At 54.2% G+C, this 19,081-nt stretch overlaps 2 protein-coding genes across 6 annotated transcripts in view; one reads left to right on the top strand and one right to left on the bottom strand.

Moving 5' to 3' along the window:
• LMAN2L (lectin, mannose binding 2 like) overlaps nt 1-6,920 on the top strand; it is a 30,715-nt gene extending 23,795 nt beyond the window's left edge. For 3 of the 5 annotated variants that reach the window (XM_054586003.1, XM_054585990.1, XM_054586019.1), the window contains 2 exons: nt 683-802; nt 1,139-6,816. In XM_054586003.1, the coding sequence (XP_054441978.1) occupies nt 683-802; nt 1,139-1,281 (263 nt within the window). In that variant the 3' untranslated portion in view covers nt 1,282-6,816. The other 2 variants (XR_008530185.1, XM_054586011.1) reach the window with 2 other exon arrangements.
• Nucleotides 3,428-19,081, bottom strand: part of FER1L5 (fer-1 like family member 5) — a 48,026-nt gene continuing 32,372 nt past the window's right edge. Inside the window, exons 24-53 of the mRNA XM_054585662.1 lie at nt 17,965-18,096; nt 16,875-17,038; nt 16,443-16,557; nt 15,481-15,583; nt 14,732-14,895; nt 14,465-14,617; nt 14,085-14,229; nt 13,887-13,964; nt 12,799-12,980; nt 12,434-12,627; nt 12,103-12,193; nt 10,930-11,076; nt 10,690-10,852; nt 10,547-10,569; nt 9,868-9,918; nt 9,657-9,758; nt 9,195-9,314; nt 8,499-8,660; nt 8,182-8,273; nt 7,598-7,768; nt 7,249-7,397; nt 6,890-7,029; nt 5,737-5,825; nt 5,388-5,483; nt 5,046-5,187; nt 4,749-4,848; nt 4,480-4,673; nt 4,208-4,317; nt 3,768-3,915; nt 3,428-3,655 (exon numbers count right to left, since the gene is read on the bottom strand). Coding sequence (XP_054441637.1) covers nt 3,428-3,655; nt 3,768-3,915; nt 4,208-4,317; nt 4,480-4,673; nt 4,749-4,848; nt 5,046-5,187; nt 5,388-5,483; nt 5,737-5,825; nt 6,890-7,029; nt 7,249-7,397; nt 7,598-7,768; nt 8,182-8,273; nt 8,499-8,660; nt 9,195-9,314; nt 9,657-9,758; nt 9,868-9,918; nt 10,547-10,569; nt 10,690-10,852; nt 10,930-11,076; nt 12,103-12,193; nt 12,434-12,627; nt 12,799-12,980; nt 13,887-13,964; nt 14,085-14,229; nt 14,465-14,617; nt 14,732-14,895; nt 15,481-15,583; nt 16,443-16,557; nt 16,875-17,038; nt 17,965-18,096 — 3,948 coding nt within the window. The remainder of the gene's footprint in view (nt 3,656-3,767; nt 3,916-4,207; nt 4,318-4,479; nt 4,674-4,748; nt 4,849-5,045; nt 5,188-5,387; nt 5,484-5,736; nt 5,826-6,889; nt 7,030-7,248; nt 7,398-7,597; nt 7,769-8,181; nt 8,274-8,498; nt 8,661-9,194; nt 9,315-9,656; nt 9,759-9,867; nt 9,919-10,546; nt 10,570-10,689; nt 10,853-10,929; nt 11,077-12,102; nt 12,194-12,433; nt 12,628-12,798; nt 12,981-13,886; nt 13,965-14,084; nt 14,230-14,464; nt 14,618-14,731; nt 14,896-15,480; nt 15,584-16,442; nt 16,558-16,874; nt 17,039-17,964; nt 18,097-19,081) is intronic.

Raw genomic sequence — 19,081 nt, 5'->3', positions numbered from 1 at the left:
TGTCGCATCCTTTGGTGTCCCACATCTTGAGGAGCGTTGCCCTGGCTTTTTATTCTGTCCATAGTTCAAACTCAGTCCTGACAGTGAAAATATCTTATTGAAGGCAAGTCCCCATTTTCCTATCTAGGGATCCTCTAAAGAGTCTAAGAGTCCAAGCAGGTGTAGATGCCATCCTAGTAATAGAAATGGCAAGAAATTCAGTCCCCGGTAACCAGCCAAGTAGCCATGAGCTCTATGGCATTCAGATTGTGGTATACAGGGTCACAGTTACAAGGAGCCACAAAGCATTAGGCCCGGTCAGGAAGGGAAACATTGTGTTCCAACCACCGCCACCAAGAGGCCTTTTCCTGTCTTGCACATGTGTCGTTCTCATCAAGGGGAAGCTCAGTGCTGCTGATTCTCTCACTGTCCTAGAACGTTTTACGTATCATGAGGGATTTCATTCTTGTATCATCTCTAAATTTCTAAATTATGTAGGTAATGCTTATTGATAAAAACTTTCAATATGGAATAATGTAGAATATTCCTATTCCTTATTCTTACTAGATGAGAAAACAGAGAGGTCGCAATTATTTTTTTCAAGGTCACTGCTAGTTAGCTGTGAGTCAGAAGCTTGAGTCAAGATACTCCAAGATACCTCTTTTTGAGGGGGCTTGAACAATTCTTGTTCTTTTTCCTTCAGACAACCATGACATTGTTTCCCTGAAGCTATTTGAACTGACAGTGGAGAGAACCCCAGAAGAGGAGAAGCTGCATCGAGACGTGTTCTTGCCCTCGGTGGACAACATGAAGCTGCCTGAGAGTGAGCACAGGGACCCTGGGAAACAGCCCATGGTGTGAGGAGTCGCAAACCGGAGATGGGCTAAGGGACCTCCAACCCACAGCTTGCAGGGCCGCCTCCTCTCTGTCCTTCCCCAGAGGAATATGGAGCACTGGCACCTGCCTGCCACTCGTCTCCAGGTTACAGATGAGCAGGAGCAGGCTGCTTTGTTTTCAGATTAAGGCATCTGGAAAGGAAGAGTGAGCTCTGGTTCCCAGAAATGAGCTTCGGATCCTGGGGGCTTAATAGCTTGTTGGGTGGTCTTTCCCAGAAGGATGGGTTCCCTGGTGCTGACTTTCTTCTCTTTCACTTCCTCAGTGACAGCACCTCTGCCGCCCCTGAGTGGCCTCGCCCTCTTCCTCATCGTCTTCTTCTCTCTGGTGTTTTCCGTATTTGCCATTGTCATTGGGATCATACTCTATAACAAGTGGCAGGAACAGAGCCGAAAGCGTTTCTACTGAGCCCTTCTGTGGCACCAGCCCTGTGGTTGTCACCGTAAGGCATGGGAAGAGCAGGCGCTGTCCTGAGCACACAGCCCAGCAGTCTTCTCCAGTGTTTGGCAGCTGGTCAGGGACTCTGTTCTGTCACTGGAACTTTAAATGCAGGGACACTGTATTCCCATGGTCATCCTTGGGGACCTCTGACTTTGGTTCAGGAAGCCCACCTACCCCAGGGCAATGCTGCTGTGATGTGCCTTTCCCTGCAGTCTGTCCACTGGGAACACAGAGTATCTGCTGTTAATGATGCCAGGAACACAGAAAAGAACTTCACTGCCCAGGCTGCCTTTGTGTGGGACTCAGGACCCTTGTCCTTCTCATTTAAATCTGCAAAGAATGGAAAACTGATAACTCCTCATACCTTCCCAACAGTCATTGATTTTTGCTTTTTGTCTGAGCCTCTGTTCACCTGAGGAACTCTCCTTGGAAATCTGGATGGAAACTTCTTCCCTCACTTTGCCTTCCTCTCCCTCCTCTTATTGTCCTCTCCAAATGCAGCCTGAGCTCAAAACAGACATTTGATGCCTCTCTCTTGGGGCCTGGGGCTGCAGAACAAACATATTTCACTGACCCTCATTAGGTGTCCACAGGGAGAGGGCTTTCTGCTTTGGCTCGCTGCTCTAGACTTTGTTTGTCCACGTGGATCCTGGTTCTGTGAGTGTGTTTGTGACTTTCCCAATTAGGTACCATTAGGCCCTTAGTCATGTTTGGCTGGAAATTGGTATACAAGTCAAGAGAATATTGGAAGATCTCATGGATGAAATGGGATTAACTGTGACACTAACCTGCTCCAGGTTTTGACACCAAAACCAACCTTTGCCGTGTGATCTGACCACGTGGAAATGCTTCTGGACCATCTGGAGCTTTCTTAACTGCATGTTTTGTATCTGTCATGATCTTCAGAATCCTACTTTGAAGCTTTCTTCATATATCTGCGGCCTGGATACTCTCCAGGAGAAGATCTGGTTTCTTTTTCTTAATGGATAAAAAACAGTTGCTCTTCTCATGTTGCAAATCTGCAGTCAATAGGCCCTCATCATCTGTGCCTGGAAGCGTCCGTTGTCATGGAGCAACAGTCTGAGTGCGTCCTCCAGGGGTCAGCCCTTATTCTACTGCCTTATTTGACAAGGGGTCACACACCATACTGCTCACCTGTCTGCCTGTGATGAAATCCACTAATAGGGGACCCGGAACTTCTATAGCCTAAGGAAAATTCGTAAAATGGCTGATGGACACTAAACACTAGCTTCTGACTCAGTGCTCTTCCTTCTAGGGGTGGGTTTGGAGGAGGGTCTAGGCCTTCTTCCTGAGCCCATAAGTCCTTGCTCTGCCTTCTCCCCTGTTGGGAAATCCTCAGCTCAACCCAGAAGGAAAGGAAGGTCACCTTACCTGGGTATGGGTTTCTGTCCTCTTGGGCTTTTTTATACCCTTCCCAGGTGCTTAATTAAACATCGTGGGCGATAATACTCTCCTGAAGGTGGGATTGAGGTGGGATCCCCCCAACACCTTCCCCACAACAGCAGAGCACCTCCAGAGTGCCAGAGGACAAACAGACCTAGAGCCTCGCCTTATGATCGAGTAGAACTGAAAAAGCAAATGGTCCTTTTGTCGTCTTTGAGTTCAGGGGGAGATTGGATAGACCTCTGTGATGAGAGGACCTAGGTGGGCTCTTGAGAAGACCTAAGCAGTGGTGGAAGAGGAGCGGGGGGTCTTCTTGTGGGGGAGGCATGTTAGTGAGAGAGCTCAAACTTGTCGGTTTTGTGTGATTTCAGCTCATGAGTGCCTTGAGGCTTTTTAAAGAAGGCAGAGAAGATGTGAAATGCAGTCCCCACCTAGCCTAGGGCTGCCTGAAAGATGCGTGGTACAGGAAGCCGTCTGACCATTACATGGTGTGTCCTGTCTGCCCATACATGGTGTTCTTTGTTACAAAGCTTGTTTATTTTAGTGGAAAATTACAGCTTTGCCTTTCTTGCTGGAAGTGGTTTCTGAACAGAACAGCCAGAATATCCCCAGCCCCTTGCTGCCCTAGAAGATAGAAACAAGGAATTCTCAGGAAGCTCCAGGGTAAGGCTGACAATGGGCAAAGGAAAGCCAGGCAAACATGGGCAAATTAGCCTCGTGGGGCTGGAAGTTCTGGAAAAATATCTTGCAGGTGATTCATGGGTCCCTGCAGGAGTTTCGGCTGATGGCCTGTTGTAGGCTCTAGGTTAGGATGCTTGGTGGTGGGGATGGAAGAGCTGTCATTGCTGGTGTTCAGTGAATTGATGGTATTGGTGAATAGTTTTACGGGCACATTCAGCCGAAGTTCAGGCTTGATCCAGCTCATGGCCAAATAGTTCTAGAGAGAACAGGCAACAGACAGAGCTAGCAACCAGAAGGCTTTCTCTCTCCAGAGGCAGCCCATGAGCAAAAAGAGTGCCTTTGTCCCTCTCCCCGTGGTCATCACTCACCGGAGTTGAGTATATGAAGCTGAACAGCATAAGCCCAACAATCAATATGATTGAGCCAACTATGATTTTGAAGCGATAACGTTTCCAGAAAACATGGCAGAAGTTTCTAATAGGTGACTGAAACCACGTGAACAAGGTGTTGGTGCGCCTGTCCATGAGCAGAGTTGATATCAGAGAATGGAAGGCAGAGAGGGCCTTTGGGTCAACTTTTCCAGGGCAAAGACCTTTCTTTTTTAAAAGCAGCTTCTGCCCCATCCTCCACCTCCCAATGGCTGTTCTTTCCTGATTGTCACTGAGCATTGAGCTGGGGTGGTGGGAAGTAATTACCCCTCCATTTGTAGGCCCACCAAGCACCACCCCGGACAAATTTCCAGGCCTAGCATCTCAGCTTTATGAATAAGGAAGAAAGATTTGGTACTTCTGTCCCACAGGACCCTTACAGTGGAGGGTGAAGTGTAGGGTATTGGTTAGGTTCTGACTGGCCTCGCCCTGCTGGCCTGATTAAAGCTTCCTTTTCTGACAGAATCTCCAGCGTCATCTTCACTTTACCCTAGAAACACCGCAAAGGGTAAGAGGCCGAGTTATGATAGCAGGAGCCTCCTCCCAGGATCCACAAAGGAAAGGGGATTTAACTAAGGCCCCCAGGGATCAATTAGAGCCAAGTGATGGGGCAGAGCAGTCTTGTGCAGTAGACACCTTCCCCAGCTCCTACCGACAAGCGCCATCTGCCATCCTCAAGGACCTGGCAAGGCCACCAGCCGGTTACAGTCTTCTTCTGAAAGAGGGAGAAGTGCTTGTGCTGGAGGAAGTGGGGCCACTTGGAGTCAGCGTCCATCATCCTGATGGAGCACAGCTTTGCGTGTTGGGCTGGGAGGGGCATGTCAGACAGATCCAGCTCCAGGACCCCTGAGCACAGAAAAATGCTGTCAGCAAGAAGGAGCTCCCTGTCCTGAGGTCATAGGCCCTATGCTAGAATCTCACCTAGGAAATCATCACTGGAGAAGATGTTATTGTCCCAGATCTGGATGATGAGCCGGGCTGGAAACTTCATCTCTGTGGGGTCCAGGCTCCACATGTAGTCCTGAGGGGTGGCAGAAGAGCGTGTTACTGCTGCTGTCCTTTGAGAGTCCCTGTGGCCATCTTAAGAGCCCATTATCCAGTATAATGGCCGTCAAGGAAGGGAGTTTCTGCTTTAGGCCTCATTCCAAGCGTTTTGGTGTAGCTTGCAAGTCTCCAAAGGGAGGAGCAGGAAGAGAAAGCCACCTCCAGGCCCTTTACCTTCTGGCTCAGGACGCACACTTCTTCAGCTGCCAGGTAGTCCAAGGTGAAGACGAATCTCCAATTAAAGATGCCCTCCCCAGTGAGGGAGTGGTAGTGGATATCTGTCTTCTGCATGTCATTCTCTAGCCCGAATAGCCACCTGGGGTCAGAGTCCTCTTACCTGGGGTTCATGTGCACTGTCCCCATCCCTGAGCTGGAGCCCTATGGGAAGGGTTGACCAGCAGACGCCAGGTGCAGTGGATGTGGAGAGATGTTACCCCAGGCTGAGGAAGATATGCAGGAAAGCTAGAACTGGGGATTCTTGGGGGGCTGTGCTAGAACCCTGCTCCTCTGCCTCACCCTTTGACGAAGATGTCGCTCATCTTCTCGTTACTTAAACTGACACTCTTCAGGTCCACGTGGGCAGTTTTCCAGATAATGCAGCGCAGCTCATACCTGCGGTCACAGCTCTCTGAGGCTTTGCTGAGGACTTGCTCCCCAGGCACAGCCTTGGTAAGGGAGAGAGGCCTGGGTAGTTGCCCTCCATGCTCACACTCGTGCTGCACTGGTGGGACTTGGGAAGGAAGCCCCGTAGATTCTCAGCAGACGAAAGCATGCCTATTGCTCCTTTATTGAGAGCACTGGTGCCCCAACCCTGGGAAGGCTGCCTTGGGAAGTACAGAGATTTGAGAAGTGCACCCATGCTCACCTGTTAGGCTTCCTTGGCCTGATGTTGACTGGGGGGCCAGGAGGCCCCAGTTTCTTGGGAAAGATGTCCACCCACATTTGCACCTTGCCCTAAAGCAGAGATGGGTTAGCTGGCTGGGGTTTGCTAGTCACTGCCCTCGGTGTGCTGGCCTGCGGAGCCCTGTTCCAGGTGCATAGGTCTGCCGAGGTCATGCTCCCAGCACTGAGAGGTGGGGTACAGTATCTGAAGTGGAATGGCTTCAGACAGGGAGAACAGTGCAGTCAGGCTGGTAGTATATGATGGCTTTGAGGCTGATGATCATGAGGCCTGATTGTCACTTGTGACTGAGGTCTGGAGGGTCAATGCCATTTAGTAGGTGATGCTAGCAGCTCCTGGAAGGCTCCAGGATAGGGTTGGGGTTTCATTTATTAACCAGTAATCTAGATGGCCAGTTGAGATCTCCTGATTGTTTTAGGCTGTGTAACCACGTCCCAAGGATATGAAGCTATCCACAAAGTACAGAGGTCAAAGGGAAGGGTGAAACCGGTGAGAAAAAGGAAAAGGGAGGAACTGCCTACATTGGAAGGAAGATAAATACATTCTTTCAAACTATCTGACCTAATTTTTATTTTTTGAAGTTGACTTAATTCTTTTAAGAATAGTTTTAATGAGAAAGTGTGGGGTTTTTTTTTAAATGCTCAGCTAAAAACTTTGTCTAGAATGTGGTATCAGCTTGAGAGATGTGAAGGATGAAGTGGGCCATTCTGGTGTCTACAGGGTAGATGATAATAGAGGCCTGTGGGGTTTTTAGTTCTCTGTTCTGGGTTCCTGCAATTAACAGCCAAAACAGATGTGCTATGTCTGTACACTGGCCCTGGTGCTGCTGCCCTGCCATCCATTAGAAGAGACTGAGACAGTGTTGGCCTTGGCTTCTAGGGCACCTCAGCCTGTCCTATAGTAGACACATGGCCTGGTTTCCTGTACACGACTTCCAGTTCTGAATCTCTCTGTTCTAAGTGGCATCACTGGAACTTCCTGCTCATTGACATGCACAGTGTGCATGTCTTCTGTCTGTTTGCATCTGTGAATGCTCGGACTTTCCTTCCCCTCATAGGCTCTGTCCTGGATGTATGCACTGCACCCGCCTCCCGATCTGGACCCTCCGGGCGCATACCTGGTCAATGCCTGGCTGGCTGTTGCTGTACAGTGTCCGGGTCTCCACGTGCTCAGGTACCAGCCCCTGGGTGTGCAGGAGGTGCAGTGCAAGGCGCTCCTTCTTGCGTCCCAAGTATTGAGCAGTAGGGGGCTTGGACTCTAGATTGGAGGGAGACAGGAGGGGATCTCGAGGTCATTAGCCTTCCCCTCTCCCAGGTAGCACCCCACTTTCCTCGTGCCCAGCCTGGACAGTGGCCATGGTTGCCCTCTACAGGAGAAAGGGGAAAGGGCTGCCCTTTGGCAGCTCTTCCATCCTGGAACCTCCCCGGTTTCTGAGGCCTGGGCCTGTGCTTTCTGGCAGCATGCAGTACTTCTCACCAAAGCGTTGCAGCTTGAATTTTTTCCCATTGTAAAAAACAGAGTCACCCTCAGGGCTGAATAGAGGTGGAGGCAATCCTTTCCGCTTGGCGTGGTGTTCCAAGAGTAAACTTGGGGGCACCTGATCCCGCCACCTAAAGGGCCCTGACCTGTGGGATATGTGAGAGGAAAAGGTGTGGGTCCTGGAGAAGATGCCACTTTCAGCTACAGGATGACCAGTGGTGGGAAAGGGGAAGACAAGTTCAGGCTCTAGGTCCCCAGCTCAGGATGCAGGCATCTTGGAAGTGGGCTGTGGGTTCACTCTTCCACCCTTCTCTGTGCCCTTGCCCTTAGTTAGGTCCACTCTCACTGGCAGTAGGATTGGGAAAGCCCACAGCGAGCTCCGAAGCCAGACAGGAGTCGGTTTTCAAGGTCAATGACTGTGGTTCCAATCTTATCATCAGGTGAAAACAGGTCAAAGTCATACAGCTCAATCTCTAGGTCCTTCTCCAGAGGGATGGTGCAACTCACTTCAAACATCCTGGTGGGAGGGTGTTGGAGACTGCAGAGACCGTGGACCATGTTCCCTATATGCTTCCCCTCTAGCAACTCTGCCCCCACAGTCATGCTCCACACTCTGGTTTGGTCATGTGGCTAGGGACCCCGGATGGCTGTTGTCGGCCAATAACCATCCCCTAGTATGGCTGGAAATACTGTTGATAGGCCTGGGTGTGGAACTCAGCTTCCATCCCAAACAATGTATGTGAGAGGGAAGGTAGTATTGGGCTGCCCACCCATTTATCTTCTATCTGTTGAGCACCTTCAGTGTGTAAGACACCATGCTAGGAATTGGATGGCTAGAAAGGAATGCAAGTTCTTAGCTCCTAGAGCTTTCTCCTGGCACTGCATGGATGGGAGTGGTGAAGTTGAGTTGGGCAAGTTGGGGCAGCTCACATGCCAAAGATGGGATCCAGAGTGTTGGGCTGGTAGTTGTCCCGGTTGCCCAGTTTTGTCTGTCCCACTTTCAGGATCACGTAAGGGTCACACTAGGGGTCAGGCAGGGAAAGAGGAAGTGGAGAGTCAACTCAGGTTGGTCAGGGAGGGCAGCAGTGGGGAAGAAATGAGCTGCTTGCACCAGCTGGTGCTTGTGGGGAGGAGGCAGTCTGGGTGGCAGCAGCCTGAGGGAGCTCTAGGACACAGGGAGTTCAGGGCAGGGTGTGGGAGGTGGGGCCCCAGAAGATAGGCACTGAAGGTTTGGGGCTGCTCATTACCAGGCCACTGTAGTCTTGGGGCTGTAGGTTGATTGCTCGCACCACGTACACTCGCACCAAGCATTGCTGAGGGAAGTCGTCTTTATCGGGCAAAAGTGAGAACTGGCGGGGGGGCTGGGGGGCTTCTGGGTTCTCAGGAAAGGGGTAGACACGGAAGAGGCCCTGTTTGTGTGTTGAGAAGATCAGTGTTGGCAGTTGTAGTCTATAGAACCCTCCAGGAGGTGCCCTGGTCCAGGCTTAGGAGAGTGGGTTGTGTGAGGATGGCAGGGGCAGAAGGCTTCAAGGGCAGGTAGAGGCAGGTGTAGCAGAGATGCCGTACAGGTGTACCTGTGTTTAGGAGGGCGTTAGGCAAATGGATTGTGCTTGCTAGGTGACTGCCAGTCTCTGCTGATGTGAGCTCCCATCGAAACCCCATCCCCTTCAGGTTTGAACTCGTTCTCCAAGGCTTTCAGGCCTTGGGAAACTGGCATAAGCCAGAGCGGAGATGGGAAGGCACTCACCTTCCTGTGTAAGGGGAGGTCACTCTGAACCTCTTCATAGTTCAGTCTCTGCTTCCGCACTCCCCAAATGATTTTTCAAGCCCTCCCTGCCCCATCCTGCAAGGAGCATATACTGCCAGGGCTTTGATTAGAGTCTTTTGGTAACAGAAGTGGCATGAGGAGACAGGGCAGCTTAGCTGCTGGACTAGACACGCACCTTGAACTCCCCTACCACAGGGCTGTCTGACTTGGGCTGTTCCTCGTAGAGTTTGAAGGTCTGACAGAAGTCCTGCAGGCCTTGGAAGGCTGGCACGGCCTCCAGCTCGCAGTCATACACCTATGAGAGGGTATGTGGGACCCAGGCTGCTGGGAAGCAGGCCTGGGCTTGACCAGGAGGAGGCCTTTCCTGGAATCGGGATTGAGGGACCACCAACTCCCAGGTCTTCCTTCCAAGTGTCTGCCCAGTCAGCAGTCCCAGGGGCAGCGCTGCCTGCTTTGGCTGGTGTAGCCCTGGTCCCTAAATGGGTGCAGCTGGTAGACGTGTGGCCTGGAGTGGGGTGGCCGTGAGAATCCCCCCTCCCAACCTTAGTGGTTCCCAGTGGAACCAGGGCTAGGTCTGCTGGCCTTCCCATCAGGTTTTATTCCACCTCAGCAGTCTTCCTCCTGGGGACTTCCAAACCTTCAGGGTATGGTAGTCTTTGTCCTTGTACTTGAGGGACTTGGGGTCGCCTGTGGCCCAGAACAGCTTGCTCCACCAGTCCACTTCATGCTCATATTCATCCTGGCCAGGAAGAGGGGCAGCTGGCCTTCCTCTGCCCAGGCTCGTCCTACCCCCACCTATTAAACTGCCTGGAGTTGCTCCTTGATCCCTGGGGCTGAGCCCTTATCACCTTGGCTTTGCTGGACTTGAACCAGAACTTTTCAATGAGGTTATCTAGGAGCTGAGAAAGGAGAGGGTGTGAGTCAGGTACAGCTGGGCAGCCCATAGCCCGCTCACCACCTGGCTCCCGAGAGGAGTGGGTGGAGGACAGGGTGGACCTCATATGGGCCTTTTCATTCAGGGGTTTTCAGATGTGGGATTGGGGCAAGAAGGAGGGTGAGCACAGTTCCCAGTTCTCATTGACCACAGCTTCGGACTGGATTTGAAGGGCTCAGAACTGCAGGACCTCAGACCCCACTCCAGACCTGCTGAATCAGAATCTGCCTTTGCTCAAGAGGTCCCAGGGATTTCTGTGCATTCAATTATAACAAGGGCTGCCCTAGACCAGGAGTTCTGAAAGCGGAAAGCATTGTTATCACCCAGGGGCAGGGGCGCGGGGGCGGGGGGGGGGGCTTGATAAAAGCGCTGATGCCTGGGTCCTGTCCCCAGTGATTCTGATGGAGTTGGTCAGTGGCCTGGCTCTCAGAATTGTTTAAAACTCTCAGGCAATTCAAATGTGCGGTCCAGGTTGAGAATTTGCTGCTTTAGAATTCTTGTGTTCAATTAGGCCTCATGCAGGGGGGCACAGGACAAGCACTGTGCCTTGGAAATGGTGTGAGAGAAGGTGAGACCTCAAGCCCAGTACTCACCTGGTGCTTGTTCACAGACAGCTCTGTGGAGAAAGTGTAATCATGAATCTCAGGAGAAAGGAGAGGGTGGGAAGGGAGGCCTCATCCCTCCCCGTGCCAACTGGTTCGTGAGGCTTGGGGAAGGGCCAGAAGAGAGGGCGTACTTGGGAGCCGTGGGGGCACATAGTCTGAGGCCCAGGGGTCACAGAAGTAGGGCTGCAGGGAGTTGATGTTGGCCTGTCCCACCATGGTCTGCTGGCCGAAGTCCTGATTGTCCACTACCTTCAACACAAGGGGCAGCGCGTAGGCCCCCTCTGTCGGCATGAACTGCGAGCCCAAAGAAAGGCCCTGTGAGGTCTCTCTTGAGGGGCAGGCTGCCCAGCCCTTGCCCGGGCCCTTCATACCAGTGTGAGGAAGAGGACTGACTGGGCGAAGTTGGGGTTGGTCTGGAAGTCCCTGATGGGCTCTGTCTGCACGGTCTCTTCCCAGCACTGCACCAGCAGCCAGGGGGAACGCACCCGCTTCATGTTCCGGAGCCCCCAGACCAGGATCTGCCGGAAGAGGTAGGGGGGCAGCAACGCCTCTGTGAGGGGGTCTTGGCAGAGAGGGGAGCTGTGCTGGCAGCAGCGGTGCATCAGGGAGCATGCAGGGCCAGGGGATCAGTGGTTCTTCTCAGGGTGTGGACACTGTCCTCCCTCTTCTGTGAGGGAGGTGCCCTCTGGCCACTGTGTGACTGTCCATCCCTGGCTTCCATTGCCCCTTAGGTATTGCCCTTCCTCACCTGCTGCTCTGGTCTCTCATCAGTTGTCTCAGGAGTGAGTTCCTGAGGCTGGCTACCTTGAAGGCCCCAGGAGCAGGGGGTGCCCAGATTTCTCAGGTCTCCCTGCTGTCAGCTAGCTCACTGCTGGCTTGTCTTCAGTAGAACGCCGTGGCCGTTCAGTGGCCCGTACCCTGGGATCACGCTCTCAACTGCCAGACACTGGGCCCCCCCGGAATTGTCTGTGCTCCTACTCATCGGGCCCTCCTAGGGACCAGAGCAGGAACCAGCCTGGAAGCCTCACCTTGGGGAATAATGCAGTGCCAGCGGACCCTGACCTTTGCTCTTTGTCATATTTGTGGCCAGGTACACAGGCTCCTACATGAGGACCTCCATGCTACTCTCAGAGGAAGGTGAGAAACAACCTAGCATTGGCATCAGACAGGACAAAATTCTGGCTCTGCCACTTAGCCCCATGTCACTGGCTCTCAGAGCCTCCATTTCCGTCTCTGAAAAGTAGCCCTGCTGCAGGGGGGCAGCGTGAGGCTCAGACATGATCATGAATACTGAAGCCCCTTGTCTTCTCTGCGCTGCCAGATGTGTGATAAAGTAATTCAACATATTCACTAAGAGCTTGTGTTCTTCATTCTCTCCTGTCTCCCTCCATCTCAGCTTATATATTCTTTGGGTCCAAACTTTACATCAGTGGTCAGGAAGACCCCCAGGAAGGTCAGCAGAGGCTGCCACAGTGTTCCCCTGCCCTGGGTGAGGCTTGCTCCCTGCCTCCCCTTCCGCCCTCCTCACCCCGCCCAGTCATCACCTCAACTGCCATTTTCCTTAGCGTGGGCTGCATGCTTTTGGGGAGGGTGTAGACCCCATTCTTCCAGGGAACACTTAAGATTGGCAGCGTCCTTCTGAGACTCTGAAGGGATGAGGTGAAAGAGCAGAGAGCATGCAGTCCCGTTGGGCTCGTCCTGCTATCCTCCAGCCCTTTCTCAAAGCAGGTCGCTAAGAGTTCAACTGAGGAAGCCCTGGAGCCCAGGAACAGATGCTGGCAGGGCAGCTGGGGAGATGTTGGGCAGACCGGTCTGGTTCACCAGGTCCCAGGCCTTTCCTGAGGGGTGGAGTTGGGGACTGCTGGCTGTGGGAACTTGTAGGCGCGTGGGGCCCTCTTTCCCAGTACCTCAGTCTCGAGGATCAGCTCACAGGATGCCAAGATCTCACCCTCTTCCTTCTGCAACTCTTTTCCAAGGGGGTGCCACCTCATGGGGGGCAGGATCCGGTGTTGAACATCCAGCCAGACCACTGGGGACCACATGCTCCGTCCCCAGAAGCTCTCTTTGCCCTGGAAGGAGGGGGAAGTTTGCAGAACATGGTGGCCAAGCTTGTGAGTCCTGGCTCCTCCCCTGCGATCCTGACGAGCCTAGGAAAAGGGCTAACATTTACGTGTACACAATGTGCTGCAAACCAGGCCCACTGGTGCACGTCCCACTGTACCCAGCCCAGCCCGCCATACCTGGGAGTCCCGCTGCCACAGTTCCAGCACCACGAGTGGGGGGCTCTCTCTGGTGTCTTGAGGGTTCTCATACAGAAGGAGGTGCTGGAAGATGAGTGTCTGGGCCCACGTCGGGGCTACAGAGCTCTTCAGGGTTTGGGTGCACTGGCTATAGTTTAAAAAGACCAACCGAACGAAGGGCCCTGGAGGGTGGAAGGAAAAGGGAGAGTCTCACCACTGAATTAAGTTAGGCTTTCCTCTCCTCTGGCTGCTGCTGCCACTGGACCAGATACCCAGGGAGGCCCAGGCATGCTGAGCAGGCGGCTACCTCAGTGTAAGCCACAGAAGAGACAGATAACCAGAGGCCAAGGGTCATTTTGTTCCACCCAAATCTGTTTTACAGTACTATGGCTGAGACCTGGGCATCACAGCGATAGAGGGCTGGATGGCTCCTCTGGAGGAGTTCTGGGGACCAGGCTACACGTGGCTGCCTTTTCACGGAATCAGCGAGTGGCTTTTGCACCAGGGAATATCAAATAGCCCTCTTGATGTGGGTGCAGAGGCCCAGTGGACACTGGCCTGGCTCAGCCCCTCCTCCAGCAGCCTGGTTCCCTACACAGCGCCACCAGCCGGGCAGGGCTAGAGCATTGTCTCAGCTGGAACCTTCCATGGGTCCTCCTCAGAAGACAAAGGACAGGTTCCTAAAGGGGGCCAGAAATTGCCACCCCTCCTCCTTACCCCTCATCTGTCCAACACAAGGGCCATGTGCTTTCCAACTGTGTCAACCTCTCTTTTGCCTTCATGTCTCATCAGTACTCTGTCAGCAAACTCCTCCCTCTCCAAGGCCCAGCTAAATGGTTCACACGAAGTGATGCCTCCCCAACTACCCCTCCTTGATTCCACAGTGCTGGAGACACACCTCAAGAACAGCCTCATCTTGTATTCCTTGTTTTGGTGTCTCTTCCCCAAGCTATGGCCATGAGCTGCTAAGGGTTGGGAGGTGGTCTGCATGTTAGTCACCCTCTTCCTTTGCCACATTCTTCATACTGGGGGTGACTACATCACAGGGCCCCTGGGGCGCTGGGACAGAAGAGGTGCCTGCCGCCTACCCTGGAATGTCTGGATCTGGTTGGCCATCAGGTTCCGGGCCTGGTAGATGTAGCAGAAAAGCTGGTAGTAGTGTGGCTCTGGGTAATAGAGGAGCTGAGTCCATCTCCTGCCCCAGAACTCCCACCCCACCCTTTCTCCCTGTCCTCAGATATGGGGCCTCAGGGACCACCCAGGCTGACTCTCAAATAAGTGCTCACTGTTGAAGATGCAATAGATGAAGGGCAGGTGGGGTGGCTTGGTGTCCTCTGGGGCAGGCCACCAGGAGTCCCTGAACGTTTTGCTCAGGCCCCGTGACGGTGTCTTGTTCTCTTCCTTCTCAGCCTGCTGTTTCAGATCTTTCCCCTGCCCACATGACAGTCTCCCCTGAGGCTTTGGGTGCCTAGGCCCAGGTTACCCCTTTCCCCTTCTGGGCTCCACCTTCCAGTGCTGGATGATGTGGACCCAGGGCCCAGACTCCCCACCCTCCTGCTGTGAGTGCCCCAACCTAGGACATCTCCTACTGCCTGCCATGCCTACATTGGCCCTGGCTCCAGGAAGTGGGGTGCAGGGAGGGGTGTTTAGCCTGCTGAGGCTTTACCAAGGATCCCTCCAGGAGGAATATAGGTGCAATGCCCTTGTCCTTGTTGGGGGCCAGCCTGCGATGCCAGCAGCGGCGGCGAAACCGGCTCTGGGGCTGAGGGTTCAGGTCAAACTTGGAGCCCATGGTACCGTATTCCCAGCCCTCCTCCTCCTGGGTTGGGCCAGCGTGATGCTGCAGAAAGGACAGCAAAGTCATCCTCCTGCTATGGCCTGGCGTGGACACTGCCAGCGCTCCTGCCAGGTTCCTGCCAGGTGGCTCCCTCACCAGCTGCAGGAAGGACAGGGTCTCCTGCTCCAGGTTCAGCTTCCCGTGGTTCCGCCAACGCACGCGTGCCCAGCGCCGCCGCCGGCACGAGTAGTAGGTCTTCTCCACTGAGTTCCAGACCAGGGGCAGGCCCGAGGGCTCGATCCCCACGCCGTACTCCCAGCCTGCAGAAGCAGGACCATGGCCTGGGGTTGCCCATATGCCCACAGGCTGGGAGGCTTAGACAGGCCTGAGAGGTGGGCCAGAGAGGGCAGGCTACGGGGGCAGCTCCTTCTCTGTCTGGGCCCCTCTGGCCATGGAAGGTGTGGTCACACTATGTCACCTTGGTGGCCTGGGCCCAACCACCCATCTTACAGTTGAGGAAGATGAGGCTCAGAGATGTTATGTGACCCATACAAGGTCACACTGCTCATAAGTACCAGGGTTTGCATCTCAAGCCCAGGTCTTCAAACTTCCTGCTCATGGCACCTCCCCTGGAGCCACATGGGGTCAACCCAGGCTCCATAACGAGATCCCTGCTCAGGTGCTTGGGAAGCACTTACTCCCCGCTCTGTCTCAGAACTGTGGCCCATATCTGTGGAAAGGGTGGAGGCTTTCTTCTCCCTTTCCACAGAAGGGTGGAAGCTGGGGGACCTCCAGGAACTCAGGCCCATCCCACCCGAGAGCTTGGCTGCTTTCAGGCTGTGGGAAGTGTTGGATCCTGGCAGCTCCAGGCCCTCCTGCCTGCAACTGGTGAGCAGAGGACTGACCCTCATTGTCCACTGCGTGGTTTAGCTCCACGGTCCAGTTCTTCTTCACGTGCCAGCCTTGGGGGCACTTCACATTCTCCCGAGCCTCTACAGGCTGTCCATTCTGCGGGTGGACAGAGGGCAGGCTGAGGGGTGCCTGAGCTAGGAAGCCGCCTTCACTCCTCTTCTGAACATTTGTTTGCCCCCCATGGCCACAGAGGCCTCCTGCCCCTTGGGAGCAGACAGCACTTGCTATGTCTGACGCCACTCGCAGAGTCAATGTGCTTTTACTGACTTGCCTTTTCAAACTATAAATAAATATATTTTTAAAAGGAAACTTTGTATGTTGACCAGCAGTGGAAAATCAATATCACTCCCCATAAATAGGAAATAACCATCGTAATGACTATGAAAGCAAAATTTTGCAACCTGCTCTCTCTTGGATGTTGCCGTCTGCTCAAGCCCAGGCTGCCAGTTCTTGAGGAGGGGAGCCCAGTGTGCGTGAGACGGGCTAGACCCGCCCTGTCCCATGCAGCAGCCAGCAGCCTCCCGGGGCCAATTACATTTAAATAAACTAAAAAACAAAACTCAGAGTTCAGTTTGTCACCCTCACAATGCCACGTTTCAAGTACTCAGTAGACACAGGTGGACAGCACATACAAAGAACGTTCCCATCATTACAAAGAACTCTATTGGACAGTGCTGCTTAGACCAGCTCCAAGCCGATGCTCTCCTTCAGGGGAAGCCCTCCCTTTGAAGAGGCCTGGGAAGAAAACACTGTCCCTGTGTTGCTCTTTGCGGTCTGATCGAAGGCATCTCTACTCGCCATTGTCAGGGCTAGCCCAGGGTCCACGCAGTGGTGGGAGCAGGGCTTAGGTGGCAACCCCTGGTCCAGTGCTCTTGCCATTTGAACAACCCGGCTTCCAAGGTGCCCACCTGGTTGCACTGCACCTGTATCCAGAGACAGTTTTGTCCCTGCTTACCACATCCGTGTTGGGGATGGCTGCTGGCACCCAGGCCCCCGTGATGTCCCGCTGCTGGTTCTCATACACCTCCTCCAGCACCTGGCTCTTGTTGATGTCTGTGTCCAGGAGAAGCCTGGGGACAGCAAGACCCCGAATTCCCAACACATCTCCCCAAACTTCCAGACCCTGGGGTCCTCCTCTGCTGGCCAAGTGTTCCCTCAGCGAGCAGCCCCACCTGCTCTGAGAAGGGCTGGACAGTGGACCGGCATGCGGGGCAGGGTGGTGGGTGAGCCCTCTGCCTGGGCACCCCAGCCCCAGGACTGGGCTCCAGCGGCTGTGTGCCCGCCTGTCTAGTCTGCTGCTGACCAGCCTCCCCAGTGAAAAGAAGGGTTGACTCCAGGACTGCATGTCCAGGGCACATAGGCTCCATGCCCTGCACTCCAGACTTACCTCCTCTGAGGCTCCACTGTCCACTGCCCTTGCCAGTGCCATCCCGGGGGCTCCTTGAAATCCTCCTTGGGGAGAGCCTTGTGCCCCAGGACGTCAGAGAAGTTGGGGCAGTGGTACAGCCTTTGCTGCCCCCACTGGTCTTTATACTTGGCCTGGTTCTCATACTTGGGTGGAGGTGGGAGGGAAGGCTGTCAGTGTCTGCTGCCTCCCCAACACACAGTAGGACAGCATACAGCCTGGCAGTGCCTGCAGTGTGGCCTGTCCACTTGTGTCACGGTTCGCCCAGGGAACCCCAGTCCTGCCCCAGCACTTGCCACCTCTTTGCTGCCTCTGGGCCTTTCTTCCAGGTTCTCCTGCTGGGTGTGCTGACCCTGCACCTCCTCCTGAATCCCCACTCCATCTCAGCGCCCCCAAGCCCTACATATGAGCTGGTTATGCATATTATTATGCACCTGCAACACACAACTTAGGAACCATGAAAATGTGCTACTCAGTAAATTAAAAAGCCTGAAACTCAAAACCTGTCTCCTTTCTGCTCTCACAGCCTTGCCCCACGCCCTGCCTGCCCTCCCATCCCTGGATTCTAGAGCCTTCTCTGACTGGCTGCTTCCCATATTTGCTTTGTGGGAAGCTGCCTTGTTTCCTGCCCCTCTGACTGTTCCAGGCCTTCCCGTCCCTGAGACCAGTAGACTGGTCTGAAGGACACAGAGAACTCTATTGGACAGCACTGCTTAGACCAGCTCCAGGGGCCCTAGGCTGCCCTCTTAGTGATAGACAAGGCCCCCGCAAGTCAGAGCCTTACTCACCTCAGATGCTCTGAGCTAACAGGCCACACCTCCCCATAAGCCTCCACCAGGGAGAATGTGACTGGCCTCAGAGGACCACGCAGCTGATGCTTCTGTCACCACATGCCTATCGCTTGTCAACCAAGGACCCCAAGCTGGCAATGTCTGAGGTAGCTCTAGTGTCTGCTGCCTTTTTCTGTCAGACGCCCTGTCACAATCCCAGCTTCTCCAGTAACATTTTTTGGTGCTAGGCCATGGCAGCCCCGTACCTCCCCACTCTTGTGCCCCTGCCACTGGCTGCTCACCGTCTCTGCATACACCACCACCTTGCCCTCTCTGCGCAGCTGCAGGTTCGCGCTGTCAGCGGTGTTGCCCAGCCACATGCAGACCCGGAGGTGGGCCGGGAGCGTGTTCTTCTGTCCTTCGCCCTCTGGGTACTGAGCCAGAGGCAGGTTAACCCCACAAGGGTGTGGGTCCCCCAGGGACAGGGGTACAAGTGAGAGAGTAGCACACATCCTGCCCCTTTACCCTGAGCCCTGGCAGCAGCGGCCTCACGCTGAGTTGTGCTAGCAAATGATTGTACATGTGACCCCGTGCTGGTGGAGCCTGGGGGGAGAGGGGCAGTGCTGCCCAAGGAGACTGAGAGGCTCCCAAAAGGAACAGTGATGATGGTGACATTGACAGCGACCCTTGCAGTCATCGATTGCATTCTTGCAGTGTGCCAGGCATGGTGCTAAGTGCTACGTGTGCAGCGTGTGCTCTGACCCTCACACACCACCGGGAGCCGGGTGTCATCATCACCAGGCCCGCCCATTCTATGGAAGAGCATACGAGCCTGGCCCGGGGCATGCAGTCCAGTGAGTGGTACAGCTAGGGCTCCAGTGTCAGTGCTTCTTACAGGATGAGAAGGACTCAGAGGGGCCAAGAGGGGCCCTCAAGGTGATAGGAGGGCAGAGGGCAGAGGGCAGAGGGCAGAGGGCAGGCAGGTGTGCGGGGGGAGCCCGCATGGCCTAACTGTTGAGAGTCCGGGGTCTGAGCGGGCTGAGGAGGAGAGGTGGCTGGGGCCAGGCCAGGGAGATTGAGCCTTCTCCAGCCCGCAGTGGGGAGCCAGGTATGTGCCCCCTACTTGCCTCCAGGGGGGAGGGTTGGAAGCAGGGGATGTCATAAAGGGAAGGGCAATGGTTGTCAGCCTTACTTGTGGCTTATCTCTGATATGATAGTCTGCTGCCCGAACCTTATAGGCACTAAATATTTTGGGTTGCACCCAACTGTGGTAAGGGGAGAGATAACAAGGGACTGAACCAAGTGTTGTGTGAGGGTGACGGAGGAGGCAAATCTGAGGATCATTTAGTAGGAATATGGATTTGGCGTCGGCCCCATGCTGGTGGAGACTTCCCCTGGAGACTGTGTTTATACTCCATT

The sequence above is a fragment of the Pteronotus mesoamericanus genome, unplaced genomic scaffold (assembly GCF_021234165.1).
Source record: "Pteronotus mesoamericanus isolate MK-2021 breed Mesoamerican mustached bat unplaced genomic scaffold, CSHL_Meso_final contig_121, whole genome shotgun sequence".
Taxonomy (NCBI): domain Eukaryota; kingdom Metazoa; phylum Chordata; class Mammalia; order Chiroptera; family Mormoopidae; genus Pteronotus; species Pteronotus mesoamericanus.
This window is presented reverse-complemented; position numbering and strand designations above follow the sequence as displayed.